Source organism: Somniosus microcephalus, chromosome 7 (genome assembly GCF_052327205.1).
Source record: "Somniosus microcephalus isolate GS21.2 chromosome 7, FLI_Smic_1.0, whole genome shotgun sequence".
NCBI lineage: Eukaryota > Metazoa > Chordata > Chondrichthyes > Squaliformes > Somniosidae > Somniosus > Somniosus microcephalus.
Genome location: NC_140993.1, coordinates 115,343,269 through 115,366,853, shown reverse-complemented (window position 1 = coordinate 115,366,853; position 23,585 = coordinate 115,343,269). Strand labels below are relative to the sequence as shown.

The following is a 23,585-nucleotide window of genomic DNA, read 5'->3' as shown; positions in this document are numbered from 1 at the left end:
ATTCTGCAAGTTTATTGATGTCCTCCTGTAACTTGTTGCAGTCCTCCTCAGTATTGACTATCCCCCCCAATTTGGTGTCATCCGCATTAAGTTTCTGCGATTTTTTGCACTGGTTTAAAAAACATCAGGCTAGAAGTTGGCTCTGCCCACAAAACTGGCTGTGCCCCCGATCAAATTAATCACCATTGCGAGTTTCCGCTAATTGGGCCCGTTTGCGGGCCTTCAGGGAGCTCTTTAAATTAAGCTTTTTTAGGCGCAAGTACACTAATAGACATGTTTTAAAAGCTTTTGAATATAATGGGCTGAATTTTAATCATGAAGGCGGGTTGGGGGCCGGGGTTGCTCTGAGGTGGTTGGGAAACCCGGAAGAGCAGGTTTGCTGCAGGCCCTGCCAATTTAACAGCAAGGCCTGGTGTGAATATGAAGCTTCTGTTTCCTACCCGCAGCCAGCCAGATTGAGAGGCTGGCTGGCTCCGGGCGGATAGGCCTGTGACTTAGGCTGCACAGAGGAGGGAGGGAGGGATCGTATGGGGACCGTGGTCGGCCTGGAGGAGCAGGGGAGGGTCTGAAGATCAATCGGAGGAGCAGGGGAAGAGGGTTGGGTCTGAAGATTGGTGGCGTGGAGGAACGAGGGTGGGTAGGTCTGAAGATCGATCAGGGGCCGGGGAGCAACCATAGCAGCAGGGGGTGGTCTGAAGATCGATTGGCAGCCTGGAGGAGCGAGGTGGGGGGGTGGTTGGCTGTGAAGATCGGCAGCGTGGTGGAGCGGGAGGTGGGGGAGCGTCTGAAGATCGATCGACGGCCTGGAGGAGTCGAGGGTGGGGGAGGGTCAGAAAATCAATTGGAGTCATGGAGGAGCGGGGGTCGGGGTGGGTGTGTCTGAAGATTGATCAGGGGCCGTGGAGCGGACATAGCAGGGGGTGAGGCGGGTCCCAAGGATCAGGGGCCAGAGGAGCATGGTGGGGGTGGGGAGGCATCATGGGAGTATCAGGTGCCTGGGTGTGGGGGAGGGGATCGGAGGCCTGGGGGGGAATCGGAGGCCTGGGGGTATTCGTAGGGCTGGACAGGGGGGATCGGAGGCCTCGTGGGGGGGGTCTACCATCGTGGGGGTGGGTTAGGCAGGGACCCTGGATCCAGGAGGTAAGTGTAAAAGCACTTAACTCCTGGAAACAACAGTCCTCGCCTTGCTTTAGCTGGCGGGTTTCACAAGGTGAGCAAAACCAGACCAACTAAATACAAAATGGAGATTTAAACAGAGGCTTCCAGCCTCATTATCTCTTAGGCAGTCCCTCGGAACCGAGGATGACTTGCTTCCGCATTAAAAATGGGTTCTCAGATGACTGATCAGTCTGATGCGGGACCTACAGTCTCTGTCACAGGTGGGGCAGATGGTGGTTGAAGGGGCGGGTGGGTGGGGTGCTTGGGTTGCCTCATTATAATATTTAAATAGATGACCCGCCTCCTGAAATTAAAATCGGGCAGGTTGTATAATGGGCAGGTGGTCCGTTCTTGCAGATTACCCACCCAGGCAGTGAAGAAAATAATATACCCTATGTCTTTTTCAGTACAAAGATACAACTTGAAATAAAAACAAGCTGCAAATCTCCGCTCATTTAACTCAGAGCTTCAAGAGCAAAAAGATAACTGACATATTGGCCCTGATATTTACAGGGAAGCGGGAGGGTGCGGGAGAGCGTAGTGGTGTGGGGAAAACCTGGCAAGGCCAGGGCACGGAGGTCCTGCCGAATTTAACAGCAGGACCTCATTATAATTTTTTTCTTACAATACCCGCCCGTCAGCCAGCCAAATTGACAGGCCGGCTGGCTACTGGATGGGAAAACTAGTGGCAGGAGACTCTTGGGATCAGTTCCCGGCAATCAGGAGGGGAGGAAACTGCAGATTGGGGGTGGGACGGGGTAGGCTGGCTGAAATCGTGGGGCAGGCTAGACAGAGGCTGCAGTTAGCAGAAGGGAGGCCAAAGGCTTCCTTGAGGGGCTGGTGACGCACTCTGCTCCTCCTGGCCCATAAGGAGTGCTATAAGAAGCACTTACCTTTTGGAGCTGGCAGCTCCCGCCACCATTTCAATGCCAGGACCCCTGGGAAACCCGTGCAGCAGCAGTTAAATTTAAATCAGGCTCCCAATTGCACTGTAGGAGCCTAATTTAAATATGTTAATGAACTGTCCCGCTTCTCCAAAACGTATGTCTCGCTACCCGCCATCGTAAAAATAGTGGCAAGCTCGTATGCTTCGGGTTGTGGTCGCATTTCACATTTTTTTATGGTTTAACCCCCCCTTCCCCTGACCACCTCCTGTCCATTTTAGGGGTGGGGCCATATTGAGGCCACTGTGTAGTCCAGGTTTAACACAATTGCCATTGTTACTGGTTCATTGCTAGGCACATATGAATGTCAGTGTAATTGCTCTTTTAACTCTTATTTGCCCTGTTAGATCCATACTGCTGCTAGCCACTGGCCTATATACCCTCATACTCTTCCAGGAGGGTGTCACAATCTGGACGATGAAATATGCTTATGGTGGGTGGATCTGGTTCTGTTAGTTTTTCTGATCTTTCTTTACCCTCCCTCCTGGATTGGAAATGCTCTGCTAAAATGGTAATCAGGCAGTGGAGTGATGTGTTGGCTGCAGGGAAACAGACTGGCCCATAATGTGCATTATTGTATGAGAACATTACGATGCATATTAAAGGTGCAATTTATACCTACCAATGCAAATCTGACTCATTGGGGGGAATTTTAAACTGAAAAAAACGGGTGTGTTGCTGTGTAGGAAATTAAAGTGTTAAAAATCTGAATCCCGCCTCCAACCCGCCCACTTCCGGTTTTAACGGAGGTGGGATGGGGGCAGGCAGCCAACCCGCTCCCAGGAGGTGGGTCGCCTATTTAAATATTATAATGAGGCTGCCGTGCCTCAGATTTAACCTCCATTTCAAAGTTAACAGTAGCTGGTCGGATTTTGCAGGCCTCGTGAAACCCACCAGCTAATGGAAGGCGAGGACTGCTGGATCCAGGTGGTAAGTACCTTTACACTTACCTCCTGGATCCAGCGTCCCTGCCCAACCTGCCCCTGACGATCGGAGATCTCCCCGACGAAGCCTCCAATTCCCACCATGAGGCCTCCCATCTTCATGCTTCTCCGGCCCTCTGAAGATGTCTGCCTCCTTGCCGCTCGTCCTCCCCCTCCTCCGCCCACCTGCTCCTCCTGGCCCCCCGTGCTCCTTCTGGCCATCAGATAATGCTCTGAACCCCATCTCCCCTGCTCCTCTGGCCCCTGGTCTGCTCCAGACCCTCCCCTCCCACACCCCCCCCCCCCCACCGCTCCTCCGTCGCTTCGATCGGTCCTGACTCCCCCCTGTAAGATTTAGGATCGCAGGTCACACACACATTATCCAAAGGGTCTTAGGAGTTGTAAAGCGTTTTATTAAAGAGCTACAGTTTAAGTGTAATCAGATACGACATGCGATTGAAATAGATACAGTAGACATACAACCCGTGACAGATGAGGGTGATCTATGGTCTCGGAGCGGAACGGAACGTCCGGGCGGATGGACGGTGAGGCAGAACGGTGGTCTCAGATTGGGTGGGTCCCTGCAGCCTGCGGCAGCGGTCACTTCCGTTGGGTCGTCCCTCGAGCTGTTGGAGGTGTTAGGCCGTTGGCCAGCAGTGATCCACCCCAGAGGCTAAACTTGACCAAGGTGTTAGGACGTAGCCAGCATGCATCCACCTCGGAGTAGCCTTTGCCCTTAACTGCCTGTTTTCCTCTCTCGGTCGCCCGTTTTTACACCTTATTTCGATGGGCTGGTGGATACCTGGTGTCGATCATTTTTACCCATCCCATTGTCCAATTACAAGGGACAAGGTACCTCTGACAGTCCCCCTTCCATCTTGCTGAGGTCAGTTATTTCCCTATCTCGGTTCTAAAGGTCTTGTTGCCCTCTCGTAGGCAGCTTGTTTATCCTACTGCTCCTTGCTGCTTCCCTTATCAGGGCTAGCTATACCCACTCAAAGGCCTGTTTTTGTGTTCTGACCTCGTAATTCAGCTCTCTCTACAACTCTTTTTCTGACATGACTGGAATCCTTCTGTGTCATCAACTTAGATAAATTGCTGAGCTAGGGAACCTACAATAGACTAATAATTTTCCAATCCACGATATCTTACATCTCCCCACCTGGAGAAGGAAATATCCTTAATGACTTCACACAATCGGCTCTTAACTAATCTAACTAGTTGTAAGTTATCAGCCCACTGATATTATTCGTGCCCAGGGATGCTGACTGGCATTATAAGCTACTTCCCACCACTCACAGTCCCCTAATTTGCTTATTGCTTTCTCAACTTGGGCGTTAGTTAGGAGAGAGACTTAGAAATGAAGATTTTCCCCCTCTCTTACAGCCCATTCCTTTGAGGGGGAGGAGCAACCTCTGACCCCTTACTCAAATTCAATTCACTGTTCCGGTGTTCCAATTCTGTCCCGCCTGGGGTTTCCTCTGCTTCTTCTATTTATCCTGATCTTACCCCACCTGGGGTCTCCCCTATGTTGCTTCGGATCTTCTCTTTTGGTGTGCTCAATTAATTTGTTAGTGCTGGTTAAGCCCAATATCCCACCAGTGTGAATCATCCCCTATGCTGTCAATTTCAATATCTATTCTTGAGTTGTCTTGCTCCAAAACATAAAAATGCTTTAGGGAGGAGTTCAGTCACATCACAAGTTCACTGAAACCATCAGACAACAGAGGAATGTCGTACCCGAATTGTGCCACACAATTGTGCAGCTCATACTTAAGTGTCTCATTTACTGTCAGTTTCACTTGAGCATAGGTTTTGATACTGAGTAAAATGTGTTGATTGATGGTTGTGGGTAGATGTGGTGTGAAGTAGAATCTGGGACTATTAATGGGACAGGTCCTGTTAGACCCATAAAGCATGGTAGTTGCGGTAGTAGTGACACAGGAGGCACCTCCAAAACCACCTCATACTAGATTCGTACTGTTTTTTCCCACGCTCTGTTACCTACAAAACACAATTATTACAGTCACAGTTATAATTCAGTCTTACAATCACTTCAAGCGACACTACAGTTTAACATTTAAATCAACAAATCATGGACTTAAAAGATTCTCCAGATCTCTTTTACTCGTATCCATCTTGTGGATAATTCTTGCTAAGCATGATTTCTCCTTAGCCCTCAATTGTCCCAATCCAAATTCCATGTAACTCTCCACTTCAACTATGATTTCATTCCCTCTAACAGGTACCAGTGTGTTTAACTCTATTCTGATTGTTTCATTAATTAGATAGTTTCTCGATGGAGTATGTGTCAGTGCTTTAAAAGTGGTCTCACTGAACCACATTAGCCATTTCATGTCTTGCTGTTGTCAAGTAACTGAGCATGTCTGAGACCCGTTCTTCAGTGCAAATTCACCACGCATTTCCAGATATTAATTGCTTTGTACGTAACAAATCACATTTGCACACTCATACTGGTATCTCAATATCATGCTACATGTGCCATCCAATACAAGCCATTCTCGGGCTTTCAGATGATCTTATCAAAAGATTCACAGAATCACAGAAACCCCACAGTGCAGATAGAGGCCATTTCGGCCCATCGAGCCTGCACCGACACATATCCCACCCGATCCCCGTAACCCCTACACCAACACATATCCCACCCTATCCCCGTAACCCCACGTATTTAATCCCCCTAACACTAAGGGTCAATTTATCATAGCCAATCAACCTTCCACCGCATGGTCCCGATGTCTCAGGTAGTGGTCAGACTATCAAATTCAGTTTTCTTAAAATGTTCATCATAGGCAGGGACACAAATATCTCCAAGAGAGAGCTATCAATTTACTATTCGTAAATACACTTTCCTGACTTTCACTAGAAAGTTAGGAAAGTTCTCATTTGGTAGTGTAATTTTCTTGTTTCAATCTTACATTTTAAGTGGGGCAACCCATTAATTATTATTCATATCTCATTCACGAGTCCTGGAGGAACTTTACTGTCCAATACAATATTAAAGATAGAAAGCATAGATCAAAGTTGTTTGGTGAACCAATTAAAAAAAAAGCTGCCAGCGGAAATGGTTAACTCATTTGCAGGTTTATAAGAAGGTGGAGCAAATATTACCACACGTACGCAATTGCATCACTTCACATAAATTTAAAAAACTTTCCTGATTGAAAAAGACAGTTGGGTTTTCACAATTTAATAGGTTAGTTAACTTTAATAATTACAATTTAATTCAGACCAATATTTTTTAACTAAACATGATACAGAACAGATAAAACAACAAAATGGCACATGCTTGCAGAAAACAGTAAATTACGTCATATTTCTTATTGTCCTTTTTTCGGATGCCTTTCCAAATGATTATAAAAACACTCAATATAACTGGAGAACAATTCGTTTTTCATATTTAAACAAACCATGAACTTTTTACACAAAAGGAAAAAGAGGGAGGAGCTTCCCTCAGCTTGTAGCTTCAAAACATTCATACAATTTTTTTAAGGGACACTACACTGAAAGTAGAAAAGGGACAGAATCTTTCCTTTTCTCCTTTCTTTATTTCAACATATAAAATTCTAACAGGACTAGACAGACTAGATGCAGGAAGGATGTTCCCAATGGCGGGGGAGTCCAGAACCAGGGGTCACAGTCTAAGGATTAAGGGATAAGCCATTTAGGACTGAGATGAGGAGGAATTTCTTCACCCAGAGAGTGGTGAACCTGTGGAATTCTCTACCACAGAAGGCAGTTGAGGCCAATTCAGTAAATATATTCAGGAAGGAGTTAGATATATTTCTTAAGGCTAAAGGGATCAAGGGATATGGGGAGAAAGCAGGGACAGGGTACTAAATTTGGATGATCAGCCATGATCTCATTAAATGGCGGAACAGGCTTGAGGGGCCAAATGGCCTACTCCTGCTCCTATCTTCTATGTTTCTATGGTTAGTGGATACCTGGTGTCAATCATTTTTACCCATCCCATTGTCTAATTACAGGGGACAAGGTACCTCAGACAGCCCCCCTCCCATCTTGCTGAGGTCAGTTATTTCCCTATCTCTGTTCTAAAGGTCTTGTTGCCCTCTCGTAGACAGCTTGTTTATCCTATGGCTCCTTGCGGCATCCCTTATCAGGCCTAGCTATGCCCACTTGAAGGCCTGTTTTTGTGTTCTGACCTCGTAATTCAGCTCTCTGTGCATCTCTTTTTCTGACATGACTGGAATCCTTTTGTGTCATCAACTTCGGCAAACTGCTGAGCTAGGGAACCTGTAACAAACTATTATTTCTTCGAATCCATGATTTCTGACACACGCCCCGTTCCTCCGGTCCTCTGATTGGTCCCGAACCCTCCCTCCCCGCTCCTCCAGCCCTACCCGTGCTCTTCCGGCTCATTCTGAACACCCCCCTGCCCCCACATGATCCCTCCCTCCTCTCTGCGGCCTAGTACCGCAGGCCTACCCACCCTCAGCCAGCCAGCCTCTCAAGAGGTTACCAATGCAAATCAGGCCCTGCCATTAAATTCGTTATCCGGGTTTCCCGACTGCTTCCGAGCTCCCCCACTGCCAATCTGTCAAACTAGTAAAATTCAGGCCATTGGTTTGGTAGAAAACACGCAGCTAACTTATGAGCCTACTTCCACCTCCATGACATTGCCCAACTTATGCCCCTGCCTCAGCTCATCTGCTGCTGAAACCCTCATCCATGCCTTTGTTACCTCTAGACTTGACTATTCCAACGCTCTCCTGGCTGGCCTTCCATCTTCCACCCTCCATAAACTTGAGCTCATCCAAAACTCTCCTGCCTCTATCCTATCTCACACCGAGTCCCGTTCACCCATCACTCTTGTGCTCACTGACCGACATTGTCTGCTGGTCTTGCAACACCTCAATTTTAAAATTCTCATCCTTGTTTTCAATTCCCTCCATGGCCTCTCCCCTCCCCATTTCCGTAACCCCCTCTAGCCCTACAATCCTCCAAGATCCCTGCGCTCCTCCAATTCTGGCCTCTTGTGCATCCCGATTTTGATCACACTACCATTGGCGGCCATGTTTCAGCTGCCAAGGCCCTAAGCTCTGGAATTCCTCCCGAAAACTCTCTGCCTCTCTCTCATTTAAGGCGCTCCTTAAAGCCTACCTCATCTGTCTTAATATCTCCTTATGTGGCTCGGTGTCAAATTTTGTTTGATAACACTTCTGTGAAACGCCTTGGGACGTTTTACTACTTTAAAGGCGCTATATAAATGCCAGTTGTTGTTGATGGCCATGTGTACTGAAGCTCCTACTCTTGCAACGTTACCATTGCATGTCAGCAGGGTTTGAATGATACATGATGCATTGCATGTGCCTATGCATGCACAGCAGCACTCTGGGTTTCAAAGGAAGCTGACACATTCAATTTCCTGTTGATAGCCTATTTCAATGTGGCTCACATTCATCAGTATGTTAAGTATGAAAAGGGCATGAGTGTTAGTTGAGACTGGACATTTGACTTTATGCCCTGTAAATGAGAATCCAAGACTTTTCTATCAGAACTACCCAGCTACCTGTTGAATTTGATCATTTTTCAAAGGCACATATTAAATTTTTCATTGTCTTTGCTTTCCTTAAATGTTTCCTCATACTTTGTGATTTTTGTATTGTATCTGACATTTTTCTCCCTAAAATAAAAACTTTAATGTAGTATAAACAGAGACTGCAGTAATGGCAACTTGCTGATTTCTTCCTCAGCTGATGTGTTACACTAAAAACTTATCTTGCTAATATTGTACAAATACTTGATGGTTGAAGTTACTAAAATCAATTGTCATCCTTTGTATTTGGTGCAAGGACAAGTTTGATGCAATAAATAGTTCTTATTGCTTTATTACAATTAAGATAATTTAATCTTATCACAATTAGAGTTAATATCCTAAGATGTTTGGTTAATAATTGTTCTTACCTTTGACCCTAAAATTTAAAGATGAAAATCTTCAGACCCCATTTGGAGCAGCAATGTGAGGATGCTGTGAGAATGTCAGTCTGGAAAATGCAGACTTTTTGCTGCAAAATCTTGAAATAATTCTGATATATTTTCAAATAGACATTCTAAAGTATCTAGATCCCATTGCCTACTTTGAGAATTGTTACAAATCCTTAAAACAATCCATTACAAATGTTGTAGCTGACATTTGGAAAACATATGAGGATAAAAAAGATCTACAGTTACATTTATTTTGGTTTTAAAGCACAATACATTTTATGTAAGGAACAAACCAGCTTTGTTCCCAGTGTCATGTACAGTATATTGACAGGTATTTGCTTTCCTTTTAATTGTTGTCTATATTGATTAAATTAAAGATTTGTTTGAGAATTTGATTAATGGTTTCTAACTGGTGAAAGTTAAGATTGTAAAACACATTTTAGTTGCTTAAAATGTATTATTAAAAATGTGGCAGCAAATAGTAATGTCTTTGATAATAAGGTTTTAACATCTCCCTCAGAGAACAAAAAGTATAATCTAGAAACTTTGCATGCTATGTAAGAGACACATTTACAAGATATATCTTTTCATTGTTAGTTGCAAATGAAATGAAACTTCTTTTTCATATTATAGAATTTTTACAGGAAAGTCCCCAAACACCTCATAGCGGGTCATGTGGGGGAATATATTCCTATAATGCATTATGCCAGCAACATGCTCAGTGAATGAAAGGTGCCATTAATGACAAGGTCAAACACTTTTTAAAGATGTGGTGTCACATATTTGTCAAGATGAGACTTCATAGTGGTGCTGGATAGTCTGATACTTATTTTCTAGTACACAGAACAATGGTTTGCTCAAAAATAATCTGTTGCATTCAGTTAACTGGCATGTATTTGCTGCTTTTTAAATTTTATATATTAAAATGATTTTGCTTGGAAAGGTTTCAGATATAAACATTTACTCACTGAACCTGCACCCCAACGAGAAACCTCGCAAGACAGAAACATGAACTGGAAAATCAGTGTTATAGTATTGTAGCACACTCTCCCATCAAGTGGGCCTGCCCGTTGGAAGTGCAGGGTCACTGAATTTATCCGATGGTGTCCACTCAACGAGGCAGTAAAGGGATACAAAATAGAGCAGCCGTCCAATGCCTTCTTTTCCTCTGTCTTCCTCTTGCCAACAGATGTTTGTGAGGCTGTTTGTAGATGAAAACTTGGACCGAATGGTCCCCATTTCTAAGCAGCCCAAAGAAAAGATCCAGGCAATAATTGAGTCATGCAGCCGGCAATTCCCTGAATATCAGGAGCGTGCCCGGAAGCGCATACGTACTTACCTCAAGTCCTGCAGGCGGATGAAAAAGAATGGTTTTGAGACGGTGAGTTGGACTGTCCAAATACAACCCATTCCCAGTCTGCATCCAGTTCCCATGCATAAACTCATCACAAGATTTTTTTCCCCACCCCCCACCATTATGATGATTTTTTTTAATGTTATTTTTGGTAACATCAGTTCAAAGACCTTTCCCTTTCATCTAAACCATGTTTACTTTGCGTCACTGGTGTCTAGGAACATATTTTATGTGAATGATTGTAGTTTCAAAGGTTGATGATTGAAGTGCTGCATAAAATATTATAAACAATATTCTGTGTCTTATGTACTGTACCTGTCTACAAACTTTTCTCCAAATCTATTCTTTGACATGCTGAACACTGAGTTATTTCTAATATATGTAATTATTCCTTTTCCTCATTCTGATTAATACACTGCAGATAACTAGTTGCTTATACATAATTTAGCAGAAGTACAAACAAAAATCCCTGATGGAGTTTGGGAGTTGCTTACATAAAATATACAGGCCATTCGGCCCAACTAGTCCTAAGGCATGATGTATGTTAGCATCTCACAGGAGTTCCTGTGGATGTATGATATCAACTGGGTAATGTACTTTATGGCAGTCTGAGTGTCCATAACTGAATTGATATTGGTATCAGGAATTAAGGATTTGAACTGGTCGAAAGTGCTTTAATTCCACTTTTCACAAAAAAAGTTGAAAGAATTTCTTTGAATATTTTTACCAAGGTGAGCAATCTCATTTTCTATATGTTAAATAACACGTCACTCTGTATATATTATAATTTTCAGCGTAACTTTTGTCATACAAGTCAGAATGATTAGTTCACAGAGATTTCCTTTCCACTATGTTCTTAAAAATTATGGAAATCAAATTATATTACTTAAACAACTATATGGTTAAAGAAATGGGATCCATTTTATTAGTGCAATTCAGATTGGTCGATCCAGGAGAATTTTCTCTTTACCAGGTTCCTGCTTTCTTTAAAAAAAAAATAAAAGTTGTGTTTTTAAAAAAGTTTCAGCACAGAATTAATTTATTCTGAAAAGCAAAGCAGAAAAGGCTGCTATCCCACTTTAGAAAGATACTTTTAAATTTCAGTTGAGTCTGTAGTTGGTTTGGGAGTGTAAGGGGAAAAAAGTAAGGAGGTAAGAATTCAGAAAAACTTCTCAACCTCACTAACTTTATCTACTGGTGAAAAACTCTTGTTTTATTGTCCTGTGAGTACATTATGAGTTCCTTTGATTTATTATAATAGATGGTGGCATTTTTGGAAAACCTAATTTTCAACTTCTTTCATTTAATATCTAACTAATATGCCTTGTGAATAAGTATGACATCATAGAACGGTATCACTACAGGAGTTATTCAACTGAAATTGCTGGTAACAACTGCTTTTCTTCAATGTTATCATAAGCTTGGTTACTTGCTACCAGTTTTTATTTTTGTGGATTAAGTGTCCTGCTTGGACTCTAGATTTTGCAGAGCTCATTTGAAGTCATATTAGGTAAAAAAGAGTAAGGCCCTACAACATTGTAACTATTAAAGGAAATCATACGAATGACTGGGAGGAGAGTCCACAAGAATAAAGGGCTCACTGATCTTACATTGATACATTTTATCCACTAATTAGAGGATGCAATATTTTTCACTGCCATCCATATGAATCAAAGGACAATACTGCAGTGCTCTGTATCCATAACTTAGTTATACAGCACTGTCACAGACTCAAAAGTATACAAAATGAAAGAAACAAGAAAAATATGATGCTAATTGACTAATGATAGACTTAAAAGGCTTGAGTTGGATAGGTGTGGAAATTAGGTAACAACTAGACAACACAATAGCAATAAATGAGGTTGACGTCAACCCAAGCACCCCACCCACCTGCCTGCTCCTTCAACCAGCGTCTGCCCCACCTGTGACAGAGACTGTTGGTCTCGCATTGGACTCATCAGTCACCTGAGAACTCATTTTTAGTGTGGAAGCAAGTCATCCTCGGTTCCGAGGGACTGTCTAAGAAGAAGAAGAAATGAGGTAAAAGGAAAATTAATTTGAAAAAGCAGGTGGTTAAGAAGATCAAAGTAAATTCCTAAGCAAATTTATGAAAATATGGTTAGCTCCCCACTTTTCCAGCCTGGGAGTGCATTCATGTGCCACAACCTCAAGGCCATTTTCCACATGCTCAGGCACTCTAGTGTTCTCCTATCTGTCACAGTGCCCACCACAGGACACATCAATTGCTCTATCTTTGTGTCATCACTCTGGGAATGGACCTAAATTAGTGGCACGCATACAGTTGGAATGGACAGGACAAAACTCTTCTTATCCCCTTCATTAACATGATCAACCCATTCTAATAGTTTAGGAACTATAGGATGAAACCAATCCTGTTCATGTAGCAGGGAGGCATGCTCAAAGTAAAGGCAGGATGAAGAATTGGCATGACGGTGCTGTAGCCCTATCTCTAATCCAAGCTCCCTTTGAGCGCAACTCCTATAGAGCGCTGCCTTTGAAGGTTTTCAGGAGGCCAGTTTGCTGTTCATCAGTTCATCCGGCAGGTAACGGATCCATTGTTTGTCAGGACGGACCAATATATAGAATTCTTTATTGATGCCAGGGTACAGCAAGCCTGTGCCCTTTGGCTTTTACAGACTTGTAGGGTTGTCCAGGGTTCAGGAAGTAATAAATGGAACCTATATGGGCCTTCATGTTCTCACAGAAAGGAGTGCCCACACATGAATAGAAAGCTGTGATACACCATAAACATGTAGCTTGTGTGTGATCACTAATACAAAATAATGCAGGTGAATGTCATGTCGGCTGCCAGTTTGCACATTACCTTTATTGTTAATCAATCTACCATTCCAGCACTGTTTGAAGAAGGGCAAGTATTCAAGGGCTGGCTGCCAAAGGACCTTGGCTACCTGTCTTTCCCGTGGATAATGACACCACTGTGGGCATCTTCCAGTTTTGCAGAACAACATTATAATGAGGCTTATGCACCCACACGAGTAAACATGGAGAATACCTTTGGGATGTTGAAGCAGGGGGTCAAACTTTGGACCACTGCGTGTGAATATGAAAATTCCACCCCGCAAGTACTTATATGACAAATTGTGATTGATTCATCTTCCGTATGACTTCTTATAATTACACTATCTCATTCGGTTTACAATATATTCAAGTTTTATTTTCCTGAACTGTTTAGTAACTGAATTGCTAAAAATGAAATCATTTTTTTCATGGCCATATCATTATCATGTAGAGACCAAAAAAGAAGTAGATAGTAATGTGATTGGTTCTTAGGGAATTGTACCACAGTATTATCCAAATGACTGGAATAACAATTCAAAAGATTTATTAAGACACCTGAGAGACAAAAATGTTTTTGATAAATTAAATGTTCTTCAGAAATAATCCTTTGAACACTGTAATATTAAAAATAATTAGCCCATAAAAGCTTGTAAATGGTAACATCCAGGAACATGAACCAGTTCAACAGCATATCCACATGATAGCTCATTTTTGTGCATCCAAGTTTGTTCTGAATGTAAAAAAAAATCATTTCAAGGGAAGTCTGTGTGCCCAGCATTGTTACAGGCCTCAGGTGGGGGAAAGGGGGATTTAAAATGTAAAAAAAACAGTTTTGGCATTGCAGCCAATTGCAAACCTTATGGCCGCAATTTTGCCAGTGCTCAGAGGGCGGGTTTGGAGGCGGGCCAGGGGTTAAAATCAAAATGACTGATGGCAGGTTGCAAACCCGCCACCATCCCGCCTCCATACAACTTTACAAAGTGTCGGGTCTGCGAGGCCCGATCAGACCCGACACCAAATGGTGGGAGAGCCACTTAAGGCAGTTAACAGCTTGTTAACTGCCTAGATAATCCCATTTTAACAGGCTGTTTCCATTTTACTACATTTTCAGCATGTTGCACGTCATGTGACAAACACACCAGCTGATTGTGCCAGATTCAGCAAGTAGCTGAATTGTTGACAGCTGCTCTTGCAGCATAAAAGTGGACCTGCAACATGGCTGACCTTCAGATGCCAGAACTTTGTGTTTTGAGATTTTGGAACACATTTTGCAGGTCTATTGAGCTTGTAAGTGTTTAAGCTGAGATCTATATGCACTGTGACCTCCTTGGAAAACCCTCTCCCCACATTGACTGAGTGCTTATAACATCTGTTCCTCAACTGAGATATATAGCAGTGGAATGGGAACCATTTATATCCTCTCATCCTGGTCCTCAGAATCAGAGGAAGAGCAGCCGTGGCTGCAGCAGAACCAGGCACAGCAGCAGCAGCAACAACAGGAGCACCAACCTTCTCCTCAGCCACCTGATGCTGCACAGGGCAGAGGGCATCAGCGCAGGGCTGCACTGCGCTGCAGGAGATACCCCCAACACACGGTTTACAGGCCAAGGATGAGCTTCCTCAACATGAGTGAGCAGCAGTGCGAGAGGAGGCTGAGACTTCCACAAGAGGTAACTGCTGACATCTGCACAATGCTGCACCAACATCTGGAGCTCAGAGGAGTGGGTGGACACTCCTTACCAGTGGCTGTCAAAAGTCACCACCGCCCTCAGCTTATTTGCTTCAGAGTCCTTCCAGGGATCAGCAGCAGACATTGGCGTCTCCCAGTCAGCCGCGCACACACTTGCTTCATGCAGGTTACCGATGCCCTCTTTGCAAAGTCGCACAATTACATCCACTTCTTTTCAGATGAAGCAAGTGTAACCGCACATGCGGTTGGCTTTGCAAATATGGCAGGCATCCCAAGGGTGCATTGTAGACTGCACACATTGTAGGGCACCCCGTCACAACCCAGCTGTATTTGTGAACCGCACGGGCTTCCACTCCCTTAACGTCCAGCTGGTGTGTAACCACAGGAAGAAATTATGCATGTTTGCGCCAAGGTCCCTGGCAATTGCCATGACTCGTTCATCCTGAGGCATTCTACTGTGCCTCAGCTCTTCACTCCATCAACCCAACTTTCCGGATGGCTACTTGAAGACAAGGGCTATCCCCTGAAGTCATGGCTAATGACACCAATGAGGAGGCCATCCAACGAAGCTTAGGAGCGCTACAATTTGAGACAAATTTCCACCAGAAGCATCATAGAGCAAACCATCGGCTTGCTCAAAATGCGATTCAGATGCCTCGACAGATCTGGTGGTGCCCTAAAGTACACACCAACCAGGGTCTCCAGAATCATTGTGGTCTGCTGTGCCCTGCACAACATCGCACAGCAGCGTGGCTTACTGCTGCCTGAGGAACAAGTGGCTCAGCGCACAGCCTTCTCCTCCTCAAAGGAGGAGGCAGATGAGGAAGACTTAGTGGAGATGGATGTGCCAGTTCCACCAGCATGTGAGCACATTGCTAATCCATGCCAGATTCGCGTAAGTTTACGCAGCAAAATGAGCGTCTGGCCAACCTTAACATCTGTACAATAAACTGTGGATTCCTATCACTCTCACCACCATCATTACAGATGAAAGGTGCCCTGACCCCTCACTGTGCAACTTCCATTTCTAAGCACACATAGGCCAACTCTTTGAAACTTTGCCATCGCATTTCTTTATTACAATTGAAATAACGATGAGAAACTTCACTTTCCATTAGATCAAAACACCCAAGTGACTATCCTTGTGACTATTTGTAACTTTCTCTTACGTGTGCTTCTATGTGGTGCTTCCCCTGTGGCTTCAGCAGATGTTGAAGCATCTAGCTCATGTCCATGCTGCGCCTGCTTTGATGCCTTTGGCGGGCGTCCTCTGGGTTTTGGAGTCTGGGAGGGCTCGGCAACAGTCTGCTCCTCCTGTGGCTGTACAGGGGCTGAGACAGCCATCTCAGTTGGGTGAGGAATCTGGGGCTCTGACCGAGGGCTCCATGGTGGCATGGTCGTGTGAGCGCTTGGAGAGGAGCCCACACTTCCTTGTTGTCAACCACCAACATCCCTCTCATGGGTCGCCCGCACTTCACTGCTAGCAGGTAGTTGGAGGGCACCTTGCTGCACATCAGTGGGGCCATGAAGACCTGTCTCTGTACTGACAGTCCTCATAACGGGGATGTCCATGTACCTCTGGTTCCTCTCCTCAATAGATGCCCATCTATCCTCCATAGCAGACCATCTATTTAGAAGAGTCACCATATTCATTTGAGTCTGTTGATTTATGTCCTCCACGGAGGTTGCCATCCATTCCCTGGCAGCACCTACATTTGCCATTGCGTGCAACACGGCATTGCTCGTGTTTGAGCTGGACTCCTCCATTCTCTGCACACTTGCAGTTACAGTAGTTGCAAACCCTGTCAGAGACTCCTGCACTTGTTCCTGAAGTTCCAGCACCACTCTCTTTCTGGATGGCATCAGAGGCACAGCGTCCACATGCAGCTGAACAGAGCTAGGAGCATCCAGCGCCCTCTGATGAGGACTCTCCTCTGCTGTCCCTATCTCCACCATCTGCTGATGTTCACTTGTGAGCTGTGATACACCAGGTGGCAACACTAATCTATCTCGCGACAGACCCACGGAGGTGTGCGTCTCTGCGCTGGTGCTGGGTGCACTCAATTCTGCTGACACTGCACCCTCAGAGGCTGCAGCTTCCTCGGATGAGTCTTCCAGCTCTTCCTCCTGGACAGTGGGGAGGGGGGCTCTCGATGGTCCTGTGGGGGAGTAAATGCATGAGTTAGACATGTGATTTTAACGTAGCAGACACATCCCATTGTGCAGATGATCAGAACTCAATCTGTATGAATATCTTCTCTTAGGCAGTCCCTCGGAACTGAGGATGAATTGCTTCCACACTAAAAATGAGTTCTCAGGTGATTGATGAGTCCAATGCGGGACCTACAGTCTCTGTCACAGGTGGGGCAGACGGTGGTTGAAGGGGCGGGTGGGTGGGGTGCTTGGGCTGACGTGCGCTCCTTCCGCTGTTTGCGCTTGGCTTCCGCTTGCTCCCGGCGAAGAGACACGAGGTGTTCGGCACCTTCCTTGATGCTTCTCCTGCACTTTGTGCGGTCTTGGGCCAGGGATTCCCAGGTGTCAGTGGGGATGTTGCACTTTTTCAAGGGGGTTTTCAGGGTGACCTTGAAGCATTTCCTCTGCCCACCTGGGGCTCTCTTGCCGTGTCGGAGCTCTGAGTAGAGCGCTTGCTTTGGGAGTCTCGTATCGGTTATGCGGACGATGTGGCCTGTCCATCGGAGCTGATCGCGTGTGGTCAAAGCTTCGATGCTGGGATGTTGGCCTGAGCAAGAACACTGATATTGGTGCGCCTATCCTGCCAATGGATTTGCAGGATCTTGCAGAGGCAGCGTTGGTGGTACCTCTCCATTGCTTTGAGGTGCCTGCTGTACATGGCAACCTGTATGAATATCAGATGCCATATCAGTCACTCATGAAATCTAAATAAGAGGGTTGCAAATCTATCCTGTCACCAGTTTGCTCTACTGCACCCATCACTCCGTCCCCCACTTCCAGCTCCTCAGCACCTTCGACGATGTCGATAGCAGCCTCCTCAGCGTTAGTTAAATGCGCCATGGAATGTGGGCCTCCTCCTGTCACAGAATCACAGAATCACAGAAACCCCACAGTGCAGATAGAGGCCATTTCGGCCCATCGAGCCTGCACCGACACATATCCCACCCGATCCCTGTAACCCCTACACCAACACATATCCCACCCCTATCCCCGTAACCCCACGTATTTAATCCCCCTAACACTAAGGGTCAATTTATCATAGCCAATCAACCTAACCCGCACATCTTTGGACTGTGGGAGGAAACCGGAGCACCCGGAGAAAACCCACGCAAACACGGGGAGAATGTGCAAACTCCACACAGACAGTCACCCGAGGCCGGATTCGAACCCGGGTCCCTGGCGCTGTGAGGCAACAGTGCTAACCACTATGCCACCGTGCTGTCCTCCCCCTCTCCCTCTTATTGTGGGCATTCTTTTCCTGCAATGAGCGACACAAGTGGAGTTTGAACAAGAATGTTAGAATGAGTGTAGAGAATCCATAGCATAGATGCTTCGAGGAAAACAAAGATGGGGTGAGATGCCAATACCAAGGGCCCTCCTTGTGCATTGTTAGTTGTTGCCATTGCATAACAGTGATAGCAAGTGTGAGGGGTGCATAGTAGAATGGTGGAGTGATTCTGTACATAGAGAGAGAGTGATGGTTAATGGTGCAAGGGATGTAAGGGTAAGTTGGGATGTGCAGGAGTAGGTTGACAATGCAGAGTGCTGGTGATGAGAAGAGATGGGGAGCAGATTGAATGTAAGTGTGATGTTATACTCACTTTTGCTGAGCGCAGCAGATCTTTGAACCTTTTCCGGCACTGAACCCAGGTGCATGCACACAAAAACCTGTGCTAACCTCCTCAGCAATTTGCAGCCAGCCTGCCTTGGTTTGCTGAGGAGGCTTCCTCCGTCCATTTGAGGGGAACAGAACCTCCTTGCGCCCTCTCACTCCCTCCACAAAAGCATGGAGGGAGTCATCATCGAATCTTGGAGAAGCCTTGGCTCTTGAAGCAGTCATCTCACTATCAGTAACAATGAGAAGCAGCAGAATGTGAATGAAACAGCACAAGGCTGCATGGGCCCCTTAAATGCAGCTGAATGGAAGACGTCAGCAGAGGCGAGCAGCAGACCCGAAACCACTGATTGGGCCGGGTAACGCGCACGGCAGGCTTAATAAGCCCAGTTAAGGCAAAATAGTTATTTCAGCCCAGCTGAAACCGGCAGCGGGACCAGAACCCACTGACCAGCCAACCTGACTCCAATCCGCCGCCTATGGTAAAATCGTGGCCCAAGCTGCAGCTGGGCACCACAGCAATTTTCATGCACCCTCTTCCCCACCTGAGGTGGGCATCTACTCGGGCCATAAATAGCAGCAGCGCCCGTCAAAATATTTAAATGCCTATGACACCAGGCAGTGGGCCAGGCTCGGGTAAAAACAACAGATGGTCATAAGTCCCACCTTGCTGCACTATCGCTGGCCAAGCAGGACCACATGATATTTGGCTCCAAGATGCTTTTAGATTTAAAAATCACGAATTTAGCACTGCAATAACAAATTTCAGTTATATTCATTGCTGGATCAGGGGGAATGCTTAACATTCTGTGTCTCTTCAAGGCAAATCAAAGAAAGTTAGATTGTTGCTTGACTCAGTTTTGTCAGTAAAATGTGGGCCTTTTTGGTGAGGATAGGGGGCAGACATTTCTCATACCACCTATATTTCTAACTATTTTGGAAATCTGAATTGTTGCAGTATTTCCACAGTCCTGCGCATCAGAGCACTAACACTCCTTGTCACCAAGTGAAACAAATGTAGGTTTGAACCTACACTCTTCTCTCTCAGCCACACCAAGTACGGAAGTACTGAGCAAGGACTGCAGCTTCTCCTTGCAAGGAGAGAGAGGATATCAGAAGAGAGAGTCATATCTGCATAAAGCATAGCACCTCCTGATAGGAGAGCGCTCTTGGGGGCCATTGATGGCACTGGTACCAGGTTCTGCATCTTATCTCTCAGTTACAGCGATTGAAGAATAGGTATACCAAAAGATAGAAGATAAGTTAGAATGAAAATTTACAAAAAGAAAGACAACTCCATTGTCAGCAACAGATTAACATTTATAAAGAACATTTTTCATCTGCCTGAAAAAACTAAATGGGACTGGAAAAGTACTTCAGCATCCAGAAGGAATGTCAATAGAATAATTCAAGTGTAATGTTTAATTTATTGTATACCACACTTTGATGGAGCGGGGGCTATTGAAACAGTATGATGTTGAACGCAGAACAGTTCATTCAAAAACTGAGTTTGATACAGTTGATACAGTTGAATTCTGATGTATTATTTGGTCCATCTGTAGAGAATTAAATATTAAATAGCTATTTTTGCTGACAAATGACCTGCTCAATAACATACAATATGACAGCAGAATGTAATTCCACTGTGATATTTTCAGCAAATTTGTCTTTGAAAGGTACAATCCTTGTTTACATCAGAACATTCAGTACGAAAATCTCAGTGTTTGAACTTTGGAATTATTGAAAAGATCTCCGAACTCACAATATGCAGTTATATGATAGTACCTTTGTTTTCAATAACATGCTAGTTTAACTCTCTATTTTTCTTTTGCAAGATGCAATGCTGCTTATGGGGGCAGTAGCCAAAGCAGAAAACTGGGAGCTGATGCAAAAGGGGCCAGGAATTGTCTTTGTGCAGTTTCATTTTCCTCAAGTATGAACTTTATTCTCAAGACCTTCATTTCTTTAGAGGCATTTGTAAACTATTGATCAGAGACAACTAAAGAAGCTGGTGCAAAACTGCAGATATCTTTAGAGAGAATTCTAAATAGGGTTCACTATAGTTTTCTAAAGATCTGTTTGCATATGTGCCTATACTGACTCCAGGTAGTGCAGCTGGATTCATAAAGAGAGGAATTCCTCTGTTTATAGTCTCACAGTTAGGGTAGCTCTAATGAAAGGTTGCAGTTTGTACATTCCTGACAACTAGATGACATCAGAAACCTCAGATGCCATTTCATTACTCTTAGTATTTGGAGGCAACTGCATGGGTGGTATCTCAATACTATCAGGCAGCAGATTATACTACTCTGACTAGCATAAAATTAAACTCACGTTGATTAAAACACTAAGTAAGACAATTATTAGGATGCACTGCTTCCTAAGATAAGTTTTTTAAAAATCTTGCCATATACACAGCAAATACATTGAATCTGTGTCCCTAATTGCAACAACCAGAACAGTAGTCGTCAAAGTGATGATGCAAACAATTTTAATCCCACTGGCTTCTTGCAGTCATGAGGAAGAGATTATTATGGCATTGGGCATACTTCAAATTGATGAGATGACTCATGTCAGCAGAACTCAGATGTACCCCCTGGGCCACTAAAAGCAGCAATGAAAGCAGATGGTAAGACAATCTCCTCATTAACCTGTATAGTTGACTGCACTGCTCCACCATGTTGCTAATAGGCGTAGTGGACTGAATTCCAGCTATGTGAGAATCTAATGCACCATGGAAGTCATTTAAGGAACATTGCAATTCTGTCCGCACCACTTCTTGGACATTGACAAAATTGTATAACCTAGAGTTCCTCTATGCTTTGCTCCACTGAAGCTCATAGATGTGTAATGCCTGTTTGTGCATCCAGTTGATCGAGAAGAATTCTATCCTTAAAGATAGGTGTAAGGAGCTATGCAATTCCTTCTTCCTCATCATCCTATATATGTGGCCTCCATTGCTTTGAAATTCTGAAGAGGCAATCAACTGATGCTTCCTCCTCTAGTACTGCTAATTCCTTCAGCACTAGTGCTCACTCATATTGTGGCAATGATGAAGTAGATTGTTCTTCTGCTGGATCAGCTTCCTCTGTTCTGGTATTAGTAGTGGATTCCAGTGCTGGATATTCTATATGATTTATACCAGTACTCTTTTAGAGAGCAATCCGAACAGACAGCATGAATATGCTCGCTGCTCAGGCAAAACACGACTCCATGCATGCTTACTTAAATGTATGTACAGAGCTCCACTTACTGGCTTAACAATGCTAGTGATATTTTTAATGTTAGAAAAGATTGGACTATACTTTCAGCACTTTGCTATCATTAAAAATTCAAAAGGTGGTCCAGCAGATTACCTGAGAGCTTTTCAGTGGTTGCAGCAACTTGTGTGAAGCCAAAAATGGTGAGAGATGGCCTTTTCAGGTGTTCATAATTTAATATGTGTGTGTGTTAATATATGTTTGACAATGTCATTTCACTTTGAATATTGCAATATAAATGTTTCTGGAAAAATTCAGATTCAGTGGTACTTGGAGACATTTATCTTATTCAGTAGTAATCCCTCTTACATCATAGGCTCAAAGCCCCCCTTCTGTACAGATATTAACTTCTTCCATTTCAGCTAGTTTTACCCCTGCGCTAATGCATTTGTGCTAGTTAAACTTTTGCAATTTGTTTCATGTAATTGAAATATTTCCTAACTTCTATCCAGATCTGTTTTATGGAAGTTTGTATGCAGCTACTCAGTAACCTTTGGAGTATCTCCAGGAGTTTGGGGATTTACTCAGGCTCTCTGCTCAGCATCTCCTCCACAATTAGACACACCTCCTGTTTTGTGAATCTGAGCTTTGTTATTATTTTCAAGTCAGTCATATTCTGCATTTTGGGCTTTTGGTATTATATGATATTTATCATTGTATCATGCAACTGCCAGGATGATAGAGGCAAATAAGATGGATCTTAGTCTTTTTCGTCTAGCAATTCCTATGTTCCTATATAGGATTTTTAGGAATCAAGGACATTGGATCAAGATTAAGTAGTTAAGACAATTGTTGAAAGCATTTTCACATTTGCCATCCTAATTTACCATTGGCAGTAACTTACCATGCACCAATGGACAATGTCACATCGAATGACAGCTATCAATTATTTGTAAACTATTTACTCCCAAGAGTGCCTTAGTGACCCCACGCAGAATGATTTAACCCTTAGGTGTTAAAATATTGTGTCATCTGTGCTTTAAAGTATTTTGAAAGTAAAAATGAATGATGTCTCATTATAAAAGAGTTACAATTGTTTCTAGTTTCAATATGATGATGTATCTTTAACACTGTCAATCTTCAGATAAAACAAATACTGGAAATTCATTGAAAATAGTGAAGACCTCATGGAGAGTGGTTGTTTATGAGAAATAATTCACCAAGTAACCTCAGACCCAATCCTATAATATTAATTGTAATTTCATCTTGAAAATGTTTTAATCCTCATGCTTTTCTTCAAATAAATCCAATCACATTTCCTCCCAACTTTCATTTTCTTGCAATTTTATTTGACTGTAAAGATAATTGCAATGCCTGTAGTAGATCCTTTGCCATTTCTTCCAGTAATACAGAATGAATGTTTTTTTTTCTTCCTGTAATATGCCTGAAACAATTGTCTGCAAAATGATAAAGTTCAATACAGCATTAAGTACCATGATAAATTGCGGAGTGCCTAAAATATTTTATTATGGTGCAAGATGCTTCCATGCATTTTAGAGAGTACAAGGCATTTGAGTTTAATAGGCAAGGTAGTAACACAGCACTTGATTTGCAGCACCTGTACCCAGAAGATGCCACTGGCTGTTGAAATGGTAAGCTAATGAACCAGACTGAATTCAGTCTACAGAAAAGCAACAAAAATGATTTTATGATGGATTTCTGTG

At 43.9% G+C, this 23,585-nt stretch overlaps 1 protein-coding gene across 5 annotated transcripts in view; it reads left to right on the top strand.

The window, feature by feature from the left end:
* LOC147114853 (nucleolar protein 4-like) overlaps window positions 1-23,585 on the top strand; it is a 924,917-nt gene that overhangs the window by 831,915 nt on the left and 69,417 nt on the right. For 3 of the 5 annotated variants that reach the window (XM_085992860.1, XM_085992856.1, XM_085992857.1), the window contains exon 8: window positions 10,179-10,370. The exons of the other annotated variants lie outside the window; for them this stretch is intronic. In XM_085992860.1, the coding sequence (XP_085848986.1) occupies window positions 10,179-10,370 (192 nt within the window). The remainder of the gene's footprint in view (window positions 1-10,178; window positions 10,371-23,585) is intronic. 5 annotated transcript variants of the gene reach the window in all.